This window comes from Dendropsophus ebraccatus, chromosome 3 (genome assembly GCF_027789765.1).
Source record: "Dendropsophus ebraccatus isolate aDenEbr1 chromosome 3, aDenEbr1.pat, whole genome shotgun sequence".
Taxonomy (NCBI): domain Eukaryota; kingdom Metazoa; phylum Chordata; class Amphibia; order Anura; family Hylidae; genus Dendropsophus; species Dendropsophus ebraccatus.
The window spans coordinates 77,376,778-77,396,956 of record NC_091456.1 but is presented as its reverse complement, the minus strand read 5'-3'; the positions used below and the strand labels follow the sequence as shown (position 1 = coordinate 77,396,956).

Below are 20,179 nucleotides of genomic sequence, written 5' to 3'. Positions count from 1 at the left end.
ACTGGTAAGGCTTCACGTACAGTACTGTATAAGACTGCTGGAGTGCATATGCAGTACAGTAGTAGTAGTACAGTCAGTGCACCACCATCACCCATCCTGTACTGTATAAGACTGCTGGAGTGCATATACAGTACAGTAGTCGTACAGGCAGTGCACCACCATCGTCCATCCTGTACAATACTTTATAAGACTGCTGGAGTGCATATACTGTATAGCAGTAGTGCAGTCAGTGCACCACCATCTCCCATCTGATACAGTGCTGATGTGGATGAGTGAGGAGTTGGTGACTACTGTACTATAATTGCTGGTTATGTTGAATGTTTCTTGTGTATAACAACCTGTACAGTATAGTGATGTTCTGTAATGTACTGTAAACTGGGCACTTTTCAATATAATATATGGGTACTGTAGGTAATTATTGGTGGCTGCTGGAACCAATTAAACCCATTTACAATATTTTCCTTTGGGAAGACGCTGCTTGGTTCTCAAACTGCCTTCCGGAACCAATTAAGTTCAAGAACCGAGGTACCACTGTACTAGCATATGGCAGAATAGCAACAAATTGTTTTTCTTATTTCTGTGTGTTTGTAGAAGAGAAGCATAAATCTGATAAATAAACTCTAGAAAAACAAAGATATCGGGCAGTAAATGTTTATTTCAGCCTGAGCCAACATCAGGCTACGGTTTCCGTTTCATTCAGAGACATAACTTTATTTTCCCATTGAGGACATTCTGGGGATAGTGGGACTGCTGCTGTGTGACTGATATCAGGTTTAGTTTCTTTTTCACACTGTAATTTGTACGGCATGCGTCCGAGAGAGTCTGTCCCTAGATAAAGATACTTGGGAAGATCTTTGTGTGCAGTGGAGCAAGTCGGAAATGGTTTCACAGTGTAGCTGGTGCTGTAAGTGGTTTGTGAATCGATGGGCATCAATGACATTGATGCTTTATTGACTGGTCTGAAAGATGCGGTGTGCATGAGAGGGTGCAGCACATAGTCATGTCTAGTAGTAGTTGTAGTTTCAAAGGAGTCTATTGGAAGTTGAAGATTTGATTGTTGCCATATTGGAGATACCTTCTTACATTGCCAAGGTTTAAAATCTTCTTTCATTGTTGAACTTGCTTCAAAAGCTTTAGAACCCTTCTGATATTGCTGGACTGGCTTATATGATGCTTGCCTTTGAGGAATGTGCGGCGTGTAATCAAACTGGGTAGTTGATATGACGTCCATTTTATCTGTAGGCTTCTGGTAGGGAACAGACTTCTTCTCGAAGGAAGGTGGCAGAGGCCACATTTGGTACTTGTCTTGGAATTCAGACAAGCAAATAAATGCTCTGCCTGCTAAGCTGTATCTAGGTTTTAATGATTTTGCTGCTTTTTCTGGTAAACCTTTATGATCTTGCCTCTGAGTAGCAAGGCAATTAAATGTGTCTTTGCTGGGCCTATAATTTTCCTTTTTATGTACTCTTTTTTCTATCTGGTGTGGCACATACTCTATGTTATAATTTGTTATATAATTCATGGGCTCTAAGCATCCTGAATACAAATGTACTGGTTTATAAGACTGTGTTGGTCTGGTTGGCCAGAACTGAAAATGGTCTTGAAATGTGGAGTTTATGTCAAACTTCTCCTTTGGTGGATAATAAGCATTGATTGGTCTTATGGATTCCCTCTTGGAGAAGTTCCATAATTTGTAATCATCTGTAAGGAAAAAAAAACAATTTTAATGTACAATTTAATCTATATACTATTAAATCAATGATTATGATGACTGTTCAGATTATTATTATTGTTGCTTTTAGTTTTTTCTATTTTGTCTTTCTAGAAATGCCTGCTTATTCTTCTACAACATGCTAACCAATTACAAGTCAGTTGACTGATAATTCACAGCAAAATAAAGTTATGCTGCCCTGACTTTCTTGTTGGGTGGGGTCAGTGAAGACAGGACACAGTGGTGCTTAGCTGAATCATCTCTGCATCTCTGTATCGCCTACTGAGATTACACGTCTTTAGAGTCAAGCCACAAGCCCTGGAGATGGGTTATACAGAAGCTCAAAAATCATACTCACCACCTCCCGAGGTCCCAACCACCCAAAGATGTTGCAGGCTGGCATTGACTCACAGAGAGGAGAGCAGTGGTTGGTAACCTAGCAACAAGCTGTCAGTTACACCGGAGGAGAAGAGGGACAAAATGTTTAAGTAAGCAATTTTACTAACGAAAAGCATTGGCAAAATTGCTTTCTTTTGAATCATTTATAAAATATTAAAGGTTTTGGCAATGAGAATACCCCTTTAATCTCCATTGATTAGATGTGGGCAGATGTTAGTGATATTTTAACACTAATACTGACATTACTCAAATGAAACTGTGGTTTTAAAGGGAAACTATCAGCAGGATAAAATAATCTAACCTGCTGATATGTCCCTATTGCACTAGGAGAGCTAAGGATGAGGGTAAGTTTCTTACATTTGTGTCATTAGGAGTTTAATCTTTATGCTTATTAGGCATCTTGGGCTACCACCCCCAGTGCATGATTTGCCCACAGTCTTTCATCACATTTATTATACAGGAGGTTTTAGGCGGGGGGCGATCGTGCGGCCGGGGGCTGCGGGGGCCGATCGTGCGGCCGGGGGCTGCGGGGGGCTATGGTAGGGCCGGGGGGTGCGGGGGGCGATCATGCGGCCGGGGGCGATCGGGGCTGCAGGGGGGGGGGCAGGATATACATTACCAGGTCCCCGCTCCTGCTTGCTTCGGCGGCTCCCGACACGTTCTGCCCGGCCAATCAATGCGCTGCCCCGCCGCAGCGCACTGATTGGCCGGGCGGGCCGTGAAGACACCGGGAGCCCCGAAGCAAGCAGGAACGGGGACCCGGTAATGTATAATGTCCGGCGGCTAGGGGGTTAATGGGGAGGGCTGCAGACAAAATCGCAGTAGGGATGTACATCCCTGCTGCGAGTTTCTCTGCTAATGAAAGTATAGGGCTGGGATCTGCAGCGAGTCTCACTGCAAAAACGCAGCAAGGAGACTCGCTGCAGCTCCGGCAAGTGGGTTTGTACCCTTACAATACGTGTTAGATGGCATTCATACAATCTGTAATTACAGACACACTGGGGGAGATCAAACTGGTGTAATGTAGAACTGGCCCAGTTGCCCCTAGCAACCAATCAAATTTTATTTTTCATTTCTCACAGATTCTCTGGAAAATGAAAGAGAATCTGATTGGTTGCTAGGGGCAACTAAGCTAGTTCTACTTTACACCATATATGACAAATCTCCCCCACCATGTCTGCACGTACAGTAGCGCAAAGATGTAAACAGTTTTGGATCTCCCGCCATCTTAATGAATGATGATGCCAATAGTTCTGAATTCCAGTCTGTAACACATCGTCCAAGCACGGACCTTAAAGGGGTAGTGCACCAAAAAAAAATTTCTTTCAAATCAACTGCTGCCATGAAGTGCCAGAGATTTGTAATTTACTTCTATTAAAAAATCTCAAGCCTTCCAGTACTTATCAGCTGCTGTGTGTCCAGCAGGAAGTGGTGTTTTCTTTCCTGTCTGACACAGTGCTCTCTGTTGCCTCCTCTGTCCATGTCAGGAACTGTCCAGAGAAGGAGCAAATCCCCATAGAAAACCTCTCCTGCTCTCCAGACTGGAAATAATACCACTTCCTGCTGGGCATACAGCAGCTGATAAGTACTGGAAGCCTTGAGATTTTTTAATAGAAGTAAATTACAAATCTCTGGCACTTCATGGCAGCAGTTGATTTGAAAGAAAAATTTTTTGGGTGCACTACCCCTTTAAGTATAGAACTTGTGAATGCCCCCTAAGATTGTTAAGGCAAATCTACCCAGTCTGTCTGGTCCAGTTATTTGCACACTGTTATTTATTAACTGGTATACAAGCATTTACAATACAATGGCTAATGGTACAACAGCATGCTGCAAATGGCAAGACACATGGCCAATATAGATATTTATAGTTGCAAAACTGCTATAGAAAAAAAATAGGCTCCTGACATACCATTTGATCAAACAATGTGTACCATCCCACCACACTAAGGTGGTCTCAGATATGGTATGGACTTACACTGCACTCTGCTAGGCTAATATTAAAGGGGTTGGCCACTTTATAGCAAAATTGCTCAGTGTGCAGTATTAGTAAGTGTAGTCACTGCCAGGGCCGGATTAAGGTTGGTGGAGGCCCGGGCGACAACCCCCCCAATAAATAAACTATGCCACGATCTATACAGATGGCAGCTTACTGTAAGCAACTTAGCACAGGCCCTCCTCGCTCCTGGCTGTATTGCTTTGCATCCTCCTCTGTTGCGCACGTGATGGTCACTAGAGGCTGCAGTGCAGAGGAAGATGCCAGATCCTAGAGACAGGGGCTCAGTATCAGAGTGTATTCCCACATTGTGTTTGTGTTAATAACGCAATGTGAGAACACAACACTTTCTGTGCTCTGTTGCCAACCGATCTACAAATAAAAGAAGCAAAAATAGCAACAGAAAGAAGGATAGCCAAAGAAAGTAAAACAAATCCCAAAATGTTCTTCACCTATATAAATAACAAAAGACTTAAAACCGAAAATGTTGGTCCCCTCAAAAATAATCTGGGTGTAATGGTGGAGGGGGAAGAGGAAAAGGCCAATCTACTAAATACATTCTTCTCTACTGTATTCACAGAGGAGAATCCCATAACAGACGATATGACTAGGGATAATGTTAATCCTCCCATAAATCTCACCTGCCTAACACAACAAGAAGTGGGGAAACGCCTTAAAAATATTAAAATCCATAAATCACCGGGCCCAGAAGGTATCCATCCTAGAGTTTTGCAAGAATTAAATACTGTGTTAGACAGACCGTTATTCCTATTATTTAAAGATTCTATTACGACAGGGATTCTTCCACAGGACTGGCGCATAGCTAATGTGGTACCAATATTCAAGAAGGGGTCAAGGAGTGATCCTGGAAACTACAGGCCCGTAAGTCTAACATCTATAGTAGGTAAAGTATTTGAGGGGATTGTAAGAGATGCTATACTGGAGTATCTTAATGAAAATAATCTTATGACTCAGCACCAGCATGGATTTATGAGGGATCGGTCCTGTCAGACTAATCTGATCGGCTTCTATGAAGAGGTAAGTTATAGACTGGACCTGGGGGAGGCTGTGGATGTTGTGTATCTGGACTTTTCAAAGGCATTTGATACTGTGCCGCATGAAAGGTTGGTCTACAAAATGAGGATGCTGGGACTCGGGGAAAACGTATGCAAATGGGTAAGTAACTGGTTGTGTGATAGAAAACAGAGGGTGGTCATTGATGGAACATATTCAGATTGGGTTTTAGTTACTAGTGGGGTACCACAGGGGTCAGTGTTGGGTCCACTTCTTTTTAATATTTTTATTAATGATCTTGTAGAGGGGCTACAGAGCAGAATCTCCATTTTTGCAGATGATACTAAACTGGGTAAAGTAATCAGCACAGAGGAGGATAATATCATATTACAGAGGGATTTGGAGAAGCTAGAGGCTTGGGCGGAGAAATGGCAAATGAAGTTTAATGTGGATAAATGTAAGGTTATGCATTTGGGCCATAGAAATAATAACTACAGTTATGTGCTAAATAATAAAACACTGGGTAAAACTACTTCCGAAAAGGACCTGGGGGTATTGGTGGACAGTAAACTCAACTTTAGTGATCAGTGCCAGGCAGCAGCTGCCAAGGCTAATAAAATAATGGGATGCATCAAAAGAGGTATAGATGCTAAAGATGAGAACATAGTTTTGCCTCTTTATAAATCACTGGTCAGACCACACTTGGAATACTGTGTACAGTTTTGGGCACCGGTATATAAGAAGGACACAGCTGAACTAGAGCGGGTGCAGAGGAGGGCAACAAAGGTCATTAAGGGAATGGGTGGGTTACAGTACCAGGACAGGTTATCACGCTTGGGGTTATTTACGCTAGAAAAAAGACGTCTTAGGGGCGATCTGATCACAATGTACAAATATATGAATGGACAGTACAGAGATTTTTGTAGTGGTCTTTTTACTCCTAGGTCTGTAACAATGACAAGGGGGCATCCTCTACGTCTAGAGGAAAGAAGATTTCATCATCAGCATCGACGCGGGTTCTTTACTGTACGAGCGGTAAGACTGTGGAACTCTCTGCCACATGATGTTGTCATGGCTGATTCAGTAAATAAGTTCAAGGGAGGCCTGGATGCTTTTCTTGAAAAATATAATATTACAAGTTATGGGCATTAGATTTCTGGTGATACGTTGATCCGGGGATTGTTCTGGTTGCCATTGCAGTCGGGGGAGGGGGGGGGGGGAGTTTCTCCCTGTGGTGGGGCGTTTGTCTTCTGCCCCATAGGGGTTTTTCGCCTTCCTGGATCAACACAGTAGGATTTTCCTAGGTTGAACCTGATGGACTCTTGTCTTCTTTCAACCTTATTTACTATGTTACTATGTTACTAGGGTTCCTGCTGGTGGGGGCCCCTAAGTGGTGGAGGCCCCGGGCACATGCCCCTGGTGCCCTCCCTTTAATCCGGCCCTGGTCAGTGCACTTACTGACAGCAGCTCCCTGTGTACCTCAGAGCTAAAATCTGACTCCCCTCCTCCAGGCTGGGCTGCCCTGCTCTGTGGTGAGTCTGTCTATAAAATGGCCGACATGGAGGATTTCTGCACCACTTCAGATTTTGTCTCCGGACAAAACCTAGAGTGGTCCCTGGTCTGAACATGTTTAGGTAATTTCTCAAATGACTCAAAAATGTGATGTATATGAACATCTGTATACAAAATGCTTAAGGTCAACTGAACAAGGAAATCACATTGACCTCAAAGTGACAAGTCACATGTTTGTATTATGGCCTTTATCTATTCGGGGATTTACTTGTTAGTATATCTAGGAATTTCAGTACAATAAGAGCTCTGGGCATACCATAAGGCTTTGTTTACGTAAGGTATAAAGGTACATATGGTTGAATTCATAATGGGGGGTTCTTTCACGTTAGTCTTCCTTCTTATGAAAAGACATAGTTAAGAGTTTTATTGTACATAATTATATATGTGTTTTATTTAATTAAAACTGTCACTAATCTATGTAAGGTTAAGTCTAGTGATGAGCGAATAGTGAAATGTTCGAATATTCGATATTCGTACGCATATCTCCCGAATATTTGAATATATGATCGAATATTCAATCCCATTAAAGTCAATGGGAACAAGTATTCGATTATTGAAAGGCATCTATTCGACCACTTGGAGGTAAAGGCCGGAAGCTGGGGGATTTGAACACTTATCGAATATTTATCGAATATTCGGCGAATTATTCGATAATATTCTAAAGATCAAATACCTTACTATTCGATCGAATATCTATTCGATCGAAGAGTATTCACTCATCACTAGTTAAGTCTTAGGTGGAATGTATCATCTGTGCAATTTTTTTAAGCAGGTGATACTCTCTATGGGCTGCGCAAAATTTTATGGTTGTTGCACACAAATTATTATTAAGCGCAAGTGTCTTGATAATTGTTGAGCAGTTTTTGGCACAATTACTCTAGGATAGTAGTGGATTACTGCTGCACATTTTTTTACGCAACAGTTAATCACACCGATAAATCAGCCAAAAGGTAGCTAATCTGAAACCATGCCCCCTCCTAGAGCAAAAATTGAGAAATGGGGAATATGATGTAAACTATAGAAATCTAGCTAATTTGCCTTGATAAATGTTGTGCAACACACTGTGCGCCAAAAACTCTGTATTAGCAAAAAAAAAAAGAGCCCAAACACATTGGTACATATGCCCCTTGGGCTTTTTAGAATGTAGCAATAATGAGCACAACCTGATTATACATGTACACTCACTAGCTAGAAAACTGGCAAAGCATAAAGGTCTATTTTATTCCTGTTTTTCACATTTAAGGCTGTGCTTTATTGTGGTTACATGTAAATTCTAGTTTCTTTGTTTGGGGACTTTTCTCAAGCAATATATGTTAATCTTGAAAGCAGCTCAAACAGATAATGCAGATGTGGAATCCGGATTCCTTGTACATTTTTACAATTAAAAATGTGCTCTAGTTCCAGGTAGAAGTTATAGCAGTTACATTTTAGGAAAACACATTAAAATGGTTAGAATGTTCGAAATCTACAATGGTTGCTGCATTAAAGGGGTTGTCCGGCGATAAAAAAATTATTCACAGAATAACACACATTACAAAGTTATACAACTTTGTAATGTATGTTATGTCTGTGAATGGCCCCCTTCCCCATGTTTCCCCCCACCCACGCTAGACCCGGAAGTGTGGTGCATTATACTCACCGCATCTCGTGTCGTCCACGGTCTCCGATCGTCAGCAGTGACGTCTTCTTCGGGAGGCCGGCGGATCTTCCCAAGTGCCGGCCGCCCTCTGCAGCGTCATCCGAAGCTCAGCCGCGATTGACTGAGCATAACTGTGCTCAGCCAATCGCGGCTGAGCGGCTGATGACGCCAGCTTCTATCAATGCCAACAAATATCCCTTTACCAGTTTGGAGAATGTAAAACTATGAATATTAGGGTCCAAAAGCCAATGTTATCAATCAGTTCATTGATTCATAGAGCCTATAGAAGTGAGCTGATTGGAGGCCTGTCCTGAATATCCATGTACCATGAAAATGACCCTCAAAAAAGGACCACAAAGAAAAACAGCAGTTAAAACCTCTTTTCTTGCTCCTTTTCTATCCTATATCAATATTTCAATGGGAATATAGAAAAACGTCTTCATTTTAAAACATACGCTATTGGTTGTTGTCAACTTAGCTATAAGGCTATGTTCACACTACGTAAAAGTACGGCCATTGTTGCCATCGGCAACAACGGGCGTACTTTTAGCGGGGTGGAACAATGCCTTAGTTTCAATGGGATCCCGGCCGGAGCGTATACACATCGTATATGCTCCGGCCAGGATCCCGTGCGGGGCCGCAAATAAATGACATGTCAGTTTTCTGCGGCCGCAATTCAATGAATTGCGGCCGTAGGAAACCCTGTCAGTTCACACAATGAAGCAAGCGGCTCTAGTATCTCACATCTTGAATGTATTAATATGTTAAAATTAGATAATATAAACATTTTATTTAGCTTCAGGAAAACAAGCTGCCACCAGTACTCATATATAGCAGATTCCCTCCTAGAAATTGAATAGCCTTATTTCTATTAGCTATTCCTTATCCTTTATCAAATACTCTGCCTCACAAGTACATGTGCAGTGAACCTATAGGGGAGACATTCATGAAGTATGCCGGTCTTAAGTTAGTGCCTGCCCCCAGTTACCCCACCGGATTTACTAAGAGGCACAGCCTGAACTGCTCCTGCCGTTCTGCCTTCCCAACATCCCCCGCCCACCCATCAGGGTGGGGGATACAGCAGGTATACGCAAAGAAGGGGTGAATCTGCGACTTCTCCTTGGCGTTAACCCCGGCCACAGCATTCATAATGCCATGACCCAGGGTGCTGAGGTTAGGTGCTTAGCTAATGTTTCCTGGGCCCTAGTGCGAGAGGTCAACTTGGGCCCCCCCTTTCACAACCAAGTGATGCTACTGGTAGGTGTATGTGTATATACAGTGGGGGAAAAAGTATTTAGTCAGTCACCAATAGTGCAAGTTCTCCCACTTAAAAAGATGAGAGACATCTGTAATTTACATCATAGGTAGACCTCAACTATGAGAGACAAAATGAGAAAACAAATCCCGAAAATCACATTGTCTGACTTTGTAAGAATTTATTTGCAAATTATGGTGAAAAATAAGTATTTGGTCACCTACAACAATCAAGATTTCTGGCTCTCACAGACCTGTAACTTCTTCTTTAAGAGTCTCCTCTTTCCTCCACTCATTACCTGTAGTAATGGCACCTGTTTAAACTTGTTTTAAGTATAAAAAGACACTTGTGCACACCCTCAAACAGTCAGACTCTAAACTCCACTATGGTGAAGACCAAAGAGCTGTCAAAGGAAACCAGAAACAAAATTGTAGCCCTGCACCAGACTGGGAAGACTGAATCAGCAATAGGCAACCAGCTTGGAGTTAAGAAATCAACTGTGGGAGCGATAATTAGAAAATGGAAGACATACAAGACCACTGATAATCTCCCTCAATCTGGGGCTCCACACAAAATCTAACCCCATGGGGTCAAAATGATCACAAAAACGGTGAGCAAAAATCCCAGAACCACGCGGGGGGACCTAGTGAATGAACTGCAGAGAGTCCCAGCATCCTCATTTTGTAGACCAACCTTTCATGCGGCACAGTATCAAATGCCTTTGAAAAGTCCAGATATACAACATCCACAGCCTCCCCTAGGTCCAATCTATAACTTACCTCTTTATAGAAGCCGATCAGATTAATCTGACAGGACCGATCCCTCATAAATCCATGCTGGTGCTGCGTCATAATATTATTTTCATTAAGATACACCAGTATAGCATCTCTTACAAACCCCTCAAATACTTTATCCTCTATAGATGTTAGACTTACGGGCCTGTAGTTTTCAGGATCACTCTTTGACCCCTTCTTGAATATTGGTACCACATTAGCTATGCGCCAGTCCTGTGGAACAATCCCTGTCTAATAGAATCTTTAAATATTAGGAATAACGGTCTGTCTTACACAGTATTTAATTCTTGCAAAACTCTAGGATGGATACCTTCTGGGCCCGGTGACTAATGGATTTTAACCCCTTCCCCCAATATGACGTCCAGGGACGTCATGAAAAGCAGTGGCAGAATGCATCATGACGTCCCTGGACGTCATGCTTTCCCTGCCTCCCCCGTCTGTCCCTGGGTGAGATCGGGCAGCAGGAGGAGGCTGTGTCACACAGCATCCTCCTGCTGCCACTGCCCGGAGGGGAGCCGCGCTCCCCCCCGGGCAGTTAACCCCATAAACGCCGCGGTCAATGCGACCGCAGCGTCTATGGGGAGATTCAGTGTCCCCCGCCGATCGGGCGGCGGGGGGAGGCTGCAGAACGCTGCCTCCCCCCACCGCCACTCAGTCTGTGTCCCCCGGCCCCCTCCCCTCGTCCTCCGATACCGGCGGATCGCCGCTACTACCTCTTTAGCGGCGATCCGCCGGTACCGGGCATTACCGGCGCCGCCGATAGTTTTCATCTCCCCCCACCGTGAATCCACGGTGGGGGGAGATGAAAAATGTCCCCTCAGACCCCAGATCAGCCCCCCGATCACCCTCCCCGGGCGGCCATCAGATCCAAGATGGCCGCCCCCATCCCTGCTAACAAACGATGTTTGTTGGCAGGGATGGAAATGAATAAGTGATCAAAGCCCCATGCTCTCCGCCACCGGAGGTAGCGGAGAGCATGGGGCAGTGATCGGGGACCCCCCCGTGTGGTCCCGGAGCAGGCGAGCGGGGGTATATACTATATCCCGCCGATCGCCTGTTCCCAGTGCTGATCAGCACTTTTTATCCCCTGTCACCATAAATCATTGGTGACAGGGGATAAAAAGTGTCACCGTGCCCCCCCCCCAAGTCGCCCCCCACCCCCCCAGTCACCCCCGTCCCCCAGTCACCCCCCCTTCCGCACATACGTTACCTGATCCACGGAGCTCCGTCCTCCTCGACGTCCAGGCTGATTCTGAAGTGCGCATGCGCTCCAGAATCAGTTAGCTCTGAAAATTTAAAGTGACAGAGACCAATTTGGTCTCTGTCACTGAACTATGATTACTGTGATAGAAAATATCACAGTAATCATAGTAATACAGTGAAAATTAATGTATAAAGTACAAAAAGTGAAAAACATACAAAAAAATAAAACACACACTTTTTATTATAGTAATAATTGCAGTTTACTCCCAGATTACCCCTAGCCCCCCCAAATTACCCGTAACCACCGCAGGTTGCCCATATCCGCCCCAGATTGCCCGTATCCACCCCAGATTGCCCGTATCCACCCCAGATTGCCCATAATCACCGCACGTTGCCTATAACCACCGCACGTTGCCCATAACCACCGCACGCTGCCCATAACCACCGCACGTTGCCACTAACCACCGCACGTTGCCACTAACCACCGCACGTTGCCACTAACCACCGGACTTTGCCTATAACCACCGCATGTTGCCTATAACCACCACACGTTGCCTATAACCACCGCACGTTGCCCATAACCACCGCACGTTGCCACTAACCACCGCACGTTGCCACTAACCACCGCACGTTGCCCATAACCACCGCACGCTGCCCATAACCACCGCACGTTGCCACTAACCACCGCACGTTGCCCATAACCACCGCACGTTGCCACTAACCACCGCACGTTGCCCATAACCACTGCACGTTGCCACTAACCACCGCACGTTGCCCATAACCACCGCACGTTGCCACTAACCACCGCACGTTGCCCATAACCACCGCACGTTGCCACTAACCACCGCACGTTGCCCATAACCACTGCGGGTTGCCACTAACCACCGCACGTTGCCACTAACCACTGCACGTTGCCTATAACCACCGGACATTGCCTATAACCACCGCATGTTGCCTATAACCACCGCATGTTGCCCATAACCACCGCATGTTGCCCATAACCACCGCACGTTGCCCATAACCACCGCACGTTGCCTGTAACCACCCCAAATTGCCAGTGAGCCCCTCCAGATGGTCCGTAATCAGCCCCGATTGCCCGTAACCCCGCATATTGCACGTAACCACCGCACGTTGCCTCTAACCACTGCACGTTGCCTCTAACTCACACACGTTGCCAGTGACCCCCTCCAGATTGCCGTAACCACCCAAAATTACATGTACCCACCCCTGATTACCTATAAGCACTTTCGTTTATCCGTAACCACCCCAGATTGTCTGTAACCACCCCATGTTGCCCGTAACCACCGCAGATTGTCTGTAACCCCCCCAGGTTGCCCCTAATCACATGTAATTCCCCCCAGATTGCCTCTGACCACCGCACGTTGCCTCTGACCACCGCACGTTGCCTCTGACCACCGCACGTTGCCTCTGACCACCGCACGTTGCCTCTGACCACCGCACGTTGCCTCTGACCACCGCACGTTGCCCCCGACCACCGCACGTTGCCCCCGACCACCTCACGTTGCCCCCGACCACCGCACGTTGCCTCTGACCACCGCACGTTGCCTCTGACCACCGCACGTTGCCCCCGACCACCGCACGTTGCCCCCGACCACCGCACGTTGCCCCCGACCACCGCACGTTGCCCCCGACCACCGCACGTTGCCCCCGACCACCGCACGTTGCCCCCGACCACCGCACGTTACAGGTTCCCATCCCAGATTACCTATAAGCACTTCAGTTTATCCGTAACCACCCCAGGTTGCCCGTTACCACCCCACGTTGCCCGTTACCACCCCTCGTTGCCCGTAACCACCGCAGGTTGCCCGTAACCACCACAGATTATCCGTAACCACCCCACATTACCTGTAATCTCTTTTTTTTTTTGTATTTTAGTAACTGCGCTATTCTAATAACCATTACTAGCTGCGGTTTTGCTCCAGCAAATTGGCGCTCCCTTTCTTCTGAGCCCTGCTGTGTGCCCATACAGTGGTTTATGCCCACATATGGGGTACCGTTGTACTCAGGAGAACCTGCGTTACAGATTTTGGGGTACATTTTTTCTCCCATTCCTCGTGAAATTGAGAAATTTTAAACTAAACGAACATATATTGGAAAAATTCGAGTTTTTCATTTTTACTGTCTTATTTTGAATACTTTCCTCTAATACCTGTGGGGTCAAACCGCTCACTGCACCCCAAGATGAATTCTTTGAACGGTGTACTTTCCTAAATGGGGTGACTTTTGGGGGGGTTCTATTCTGCTGGCACTACAGGGGCGCTGCAAACGCACCTGGCGCTCAGAAACTTCTTCGGAAAAATCTGCACTGAAAATGCTAATTGGCGCTCCTTCCCTTCTGAGCCCGGCTGGGTGCCCATACAGTGGTTTATGCCCACATATGGGGTACCGTTCTACTCAGGGGAACCTGCGTTACAGATTTGGGCATGCAGCTTCTCTCCTGTTCCTCGTGAAATTGAGAAATTTCAAACTAAACAAACATATTATTGGAAAAATTCAAGTTTTTCAATTTTACTGTCTTATTTTGAATACTTTCCTCTAATACCTGTGGGGTCAAAATGGTCACCACACCCCAAGATGAATTCTTTGAGGGGTGCACTTTCCAAAATGGGGTGACTTATGGGGGGGTTCTCTTCTGCGGACACTACAGGGGCTCTGCAAACGCACCTGGGGCTCAGAAACTTCTTCAGCAAAATCTGAACTGAAAATGCTAATTGGCGCTCCCTTCCTTCTGAGCCCTCCTGTGTGCCCATACAGTGGTTTATGCCCCCATATGGGGTACCGTTGTACTCAGGAGAACCTGCGTTACAAATTTTGGGGTGCGGATTCTCTCATGTTCCTTGTGAAATTGAGAAATTTTAAACTAAACGAACATATTATTGGAAAAATTCGAGTTTTTCATTTTTACTGTCTAATTTTAAATACTTTCCTCTAATACCTGTGGGGTCAAAATGGTCACCACACCCCAAGATGAATTCTTTGAGGGGTGTACTTTCCAAAATGGGGTGACTTTTGGGGGGGTTCTCTTCTACGGGCACTACATGGGCGCTGCAAACGCACCTGGCGCTCAGAAACTTCTTCAGCAAAATCTGCACTGAAAATGCTAATTGGCTCCTTTCCTTCTGAGCCCCGCTGTGTGCCCATACAGTGGTTTACGCCCACATATGGGGTACCGTTGTACTCAAGAGAACCTGTGTTACAAATTGTGGGGTGCAGATTCTCTCTTGTTCCTTTTGGAAAGGAGAAACTTTAATCTAAACATATATATTATTGGAAAATTAAAATTTTCGATTTCTTTAAGGCCTAATTGTGAATACTTTCCTCCAGCCCCTGTAGGGTTAAAATGCTCATTATACCCCTAGATTAATTCTTTAAGGTGTCTAGTTTCCAAAATGGGGTCACTTATGGGGTTTTACAGCATACAAGCCTCCTAAATCAACTTAAAAAAGAACTGGTCCCTAAAAAAAAATCAGTTTTGGAAACTTTCACAAAATGTGATAATTTGCTAATAAATTTCTAAGCCCCATAACAGCCTAAAAAAGTAAAATATGTTTCCCAAATTATGCCAGAATAAAGAGGATATATTGGTAATGTGATTTAGTAACTAATTTATGTGCTATGACTTCCTTTTTTAGAAGCAGAGAATTTCAGAAGTTCATAAAATGCAAAATTTTAAAATTTTTCATGATATTTTGATGTTTTTCACAAAAAACACACAAAGTAGTGACCAAATTTTGCCACTAATATAAAGTGCCATATGTGACAAAAAAACAATCTCAGAATCGCTAGCATACGTTAAAGCATCACTGAGCTATAAGCGCATAAAGTGAGACAGGTCAGATTTTGAAAAATGAGCCTGGTCATTAAGGCCAAAACAGGCTGCGGAGGCAAGGGGTTAATGTTTTTAAGGCGTCTCCCCACTTCTTGTTGTGTTAGGCAGGTGAGATTTATGGGAGGATTTACATTATCCCTAGTCATGTCCTCTGTTATGGGATTCTCCTCTGTGAATACAGTAGAGAAAAAAGTATTTAATAGATTGGCCTTTTCCTCTTCCCCCTCCACCATTACACCCAGATTATTTTTGAGGGGACCAACATTTTCGGTTTTAAGTCTTTTGTTGTTTATATAGGTGAAGAACATTTTGGGATTTGTTTTACTTTCTGTGGCTATCCTTCTTTCTGTTGCTATTTTTGCTTCTTTTATTTGCTTTTTACACATTCTATTCTTCTGTCTATAGTTGCTCAATGCTTCCCCTCTACCTTCTTGTTTTAGTAGTCTGAATGCTTGTTTCTTATCATTTATTGCACCCCTTACAGCTGAAGTTAACCACATTGGATTTCTCTTATTTCTACTACTTTTATTCCCATATGGTATGTGCCGTTCACACGATTTACTCAGGATGCTCTTAAATATTTCCCATTTCTCTTGTGTACTTTTATTTCTGAAGGCATTGTCCCAGTCTATGTTCCCAAGGTCCTCTCTTAGTTTTTGGAAATTAGCCTTCCTGAAATTTGATGTTTTTGTAGCCCCTCTACTAATCATTTTATTGAAGGATATTTGAAAACTTACTATGTTATGGTCACTATTACCTAGGTGACCCCCCCCCCCCACCTCTATTTTTGATATTCTGTCTATTTTTGATATTCTTTGATATTAGGTCCAGGAGCGCCTCCCCTCTTGTTGGTTCCAGTACTAGTTGGGAAAGGTAATTATCTTTTACTATTTCCAAAAACCTGCTTCCCTTCCTGGAGCTGCAGGTTTCTGCTTTCCAGTTTATATTTGGGTAGTTAAAGTCCCCCATAATAATGACTTCCCCCTGCTTCGCTGCCGCATCTATTTGTCTTATAAAAAGATTTTCTGACTCTTCCACTATACTTGGAGGTTTATAACTCACTCCTATAAGAATTTTATTATTCTTCGTCCCTCCCCTTATTTCTACCCAAAGAGACTCCACATTATCATCACTTATATCCTCCCACAGAATGGGCTTAAGGCATGATTTACCATATAGACAGACCCCTCCCCCTTTCTCATTTTTACGGTCATTTCTGAATAGACTATAACCCTGGATATTAACAGCCCAGTCATAACTCTCATCCAGCCAGGTCTCGCTTCAAGCATTAGTATACATACATTTAATATGTTTTTCCATATTCCCTTTCCTCTTGTCACTAGTGACTGTTCTAACCCCTCCCGCCGCTCCACCCCCAGTTCCATAATCTAGGCCCAGCTCTCCATCTACTCTGTCTTCACTTACTATATTGTAGTTGCCCTCCCCCCGGTCCCTAGTTTAAACACTCCTCCAACCTCTTAGCCATCTTCTCTCCCAGCACGGCTACACCCTCCCCATTGAGATGCAGCCCGTCCCTACTGTAGAGCCTGTAACTGACCGAGAAGTCGGCCCAGTTCTCCATGAACCCAAACCCCTCTATCCTACACCAGCTCCTGAGCCACTTATTTACCTCCCTAATCTCCCGTTGTCTCTCAGGTGTGGCTCGTGGTACAGGTAATATTTCGGAAAATATCACCTTGGAGGTCCTAGTTTTAAGCTTCCTGCCTAAGTCCCTGAAATCGTTTTTAAGGACCCGCCACCTACCTCTAACTTTATCATTGGTGCCAATGTGCACCATGACTGCTGGGTCATCGCCAGCCCCTCCCAGTAATCTGTCAGCCCGATCCACAATGCGACGAACTGGAGCGCCAAAACTCGCACGCTCCAAAACTCGCTCACAAATACAATATAAAAGCACTTAGCTTGCAGAGATTGCTGTTTCTGGCTCCTGTGTTGGAAGAGACTGGCAGGCTTCACACAGATGTAATTTATCCACTCTTAATTAGCAATCAATCCCCCTGACCATCCACCTGTGTAACCCCCAGCAAGCTTGTGTGTATACAGGCTATAGTAATGTGTCCCAAGTAAACCAGATACAATGTATATAACCCCTAGGAAAATAAATACAGATAAACTAATCTATACTACCTTGCTATATACTATATGTGTACAGGGATTTGTTATATATAAACCCAGTAAGGACAGATATCACTCCGTAACAGGTATGTTATATACTCCTTCCCAGAATATTAAAGTCCCACACTTGAGACAAAAACACACTTTAGATCAAAAACTTGCACGTTCCAAAACTCGCTCACAAATACAATATAAAAGCACTTAACTTGCAGAGATAGCTGTTTCTGGCTCCTGTGTTGGAAGAGACTGACTAACACCACCACATAATGACTAACACCACAACATACTGACTAATACCAGCACATACTAACACCACCGCTGCTACTGAATAAGATCCACTGTACACAGATCACTATCACGTCATACAGTCATATAGATGTAGACGCAGCTCCACAAGGTTGTATACACCATATAAATTGCATAGCAGTTATATCAGATGACTCACTGGAGACGTCTTCTCTGATCACAGTTCTTCCCTTTTCATTTTCTTCTTCTCCATCTGCCCTGGACGTCTTCTTCATCCATTCTAGATGGCCCCCTCTTCCCCCATCCCTTATAGATGGCCCCCTCTTCCCCAAGCAGAATAAAAATAAAAAATAAAAAACACAAACTCACCTAACAACTTGCTCCCCTGATGATCCTCTCCTTCTTCAAGCTCGTCCGGGCCCCCGGCTGATGCGCGGCTGCCGGGGGTGTCCCGTCCTATCCCCGGCAGCGCCACGCATCAGTGAACTCGAACATTCACAAACCTACTGCATTTGATTGCTGAATCCTTCCCAGTCCTTGGGGAAGAAGGAGAGTGCCCTGTACTGCCTGGAATTCCAGGATTCAGCCTAATACCTAGGCTATTACCTAGGCTGAATCCCGGAATTCCAGGCCGTACCCAGCACTTAACCAAAGGTGAGTTTTACTTGTAAACTTCAGTGCAATATAACTGAATAATCTCAGAACTTTAGCGGTGATAGATGACAGTAGTCCGTTAGGTAGTGACTTAAGGAACAGAGACTAGACGTAGAAGTGAAGTAAGGCTTGGCTTTAGAGAAGGCATAGGGACCGTCTTTGGGGCCTTGTCCAAGGTGGAACTGTACTCTGCCTCAGGGAGGAGAATAGTAGAAAAGAAGAATACTTATACTCATGTATAGATATGTATATCTGACCGCCTTCTGCCCAACAAGTTTGCCTGACAGAGTTACCTTTTACCTCGGTGACACAAAACTTAGTGGACCACCTGTTCTGGGACACTACAATAAATCTCCCCCATAGTATTTCCAATGGGTATTCTGTAGAGATGAGCAAACCTTTAACAAGTCGTACTAAAACAGCTTAACTATGGCAGCTATACTAGTGGGAATAATGGAACTCTTTAACTGCAAAAACCGCACCATTGCCTTCTACTCTACCCCTGACTAGAGATGAGCGAACGTCAAGCATGCTCAAGTCCATCCGAACCCGATCGTTCGGCATTTGATTAGCGGGAGCTGCTGAAGTTGGATAAAGCTCTAAGGTTGTCTGGAAAACATGGATACAGCCAATGACTATATCCATGTTTTCCACATAGCCTTAGGGCTTTATCCAACTTCAGCAGCCACCGCTAATCAAACGCCAAATGATCGGGTTCGGATGGACTCAAGCATGCTCGAGGTTTGCTCATCTCTACCCCTGACCTATCGTACATAGCTTGGACAGAGGAAGGGGCAGGAGTGGGATATCAGGAGACGTGTGTAGCACCCTGTTTGTTGTCAAAAGGGATTGCCTGGAACCTAGTGAGGAGGTGGAGTACATCCCTATGCAAGAGCCACAAGGATGGCAGTCTGCTATGAGTTGCCATCTCCTTCCTCTATACAGGTGCCCAACTGTAAGAAGATGCCCAGATGTCTTATGGACCACAGGTTGAGGTTATCTCTTGGCCCTGCATAAGCATCTTGCCTAGTCGGGCCAGTTAGAGAGTCTATTGTTTGTATTATGTATGTCCAGTTGGGCAAAGTGTTTATAAGTTGTGCCATGTAGGTAACATGCAACCTTTAAGAAAAGTGCCTGATCATCATACCATGTATGTGGCAAGAAAACTGATTATTGTTATGGGGGTTTAATGTGTTAAAAACATACTACTACAGTGACTGCTACTGCCGTCTTCTAAAAAAAAAATTTAAAAAAAGCTTCCAAACAATGCAAGGTTCTTACCTATGTTCCTCCTGACACACTTCATGTGGTTTTACAGTAGTCCTGCTCCTCTGATGTGGTTTTCTGCCTGTTCCAAATCTCTAGCTGCTCCTTTGCACTGCTATCAGACTACATTTCCCAGTAGTCTTTGCGGTGCACATTCAGGACATCCTATTTCTCCGATCCCCATCCCTCCCATTCACACCTTGTCTGTAATTGCAGACCAGCAACTGCAAACAGGATTACAAATGTGTTTCAGTAACTGTCTGCATTTGCAAGGACCCACTCATTCAAAAAGTGACATGAACGCACAATGGCTTAATAATTTTTTTGTGGCACAGATCATGTCCCTAAAACGGATCTGTAACACCTACAGATGTTTATGGGGCAATATGAACTGCATGTGTGATATGATGTGTGACAGGGGCCAGAATGTCACATGATTAAGAA

General features: G+C 44.5%; 1 protein-coding gene across 1 annotated transcript in view; it reads right to left on the bottom strand.

The window, feature by feature from the left end:
* Window positions 1-643: 643 nt before the first annotated feature.
* The window catches only part of SAXO1 (stabilizer of axonemal microtubules 1), a 71,324-nt gene continuing 51,788 nt past the window's right edge, over window positions 644-20,179 (bottom strand). The window contains exon 2 of the mRNA XM_069963493.1: window positions 644-1,701. Within this exon, the coding sequence (XP_069819594.1) occupies window positions 674-1,701 (1,028 nt within the window). The 3' untranslated portion in view covers window positions 644-673. The remainder of the gene's footprint in view (window positions 1,702-20,179) is intronic.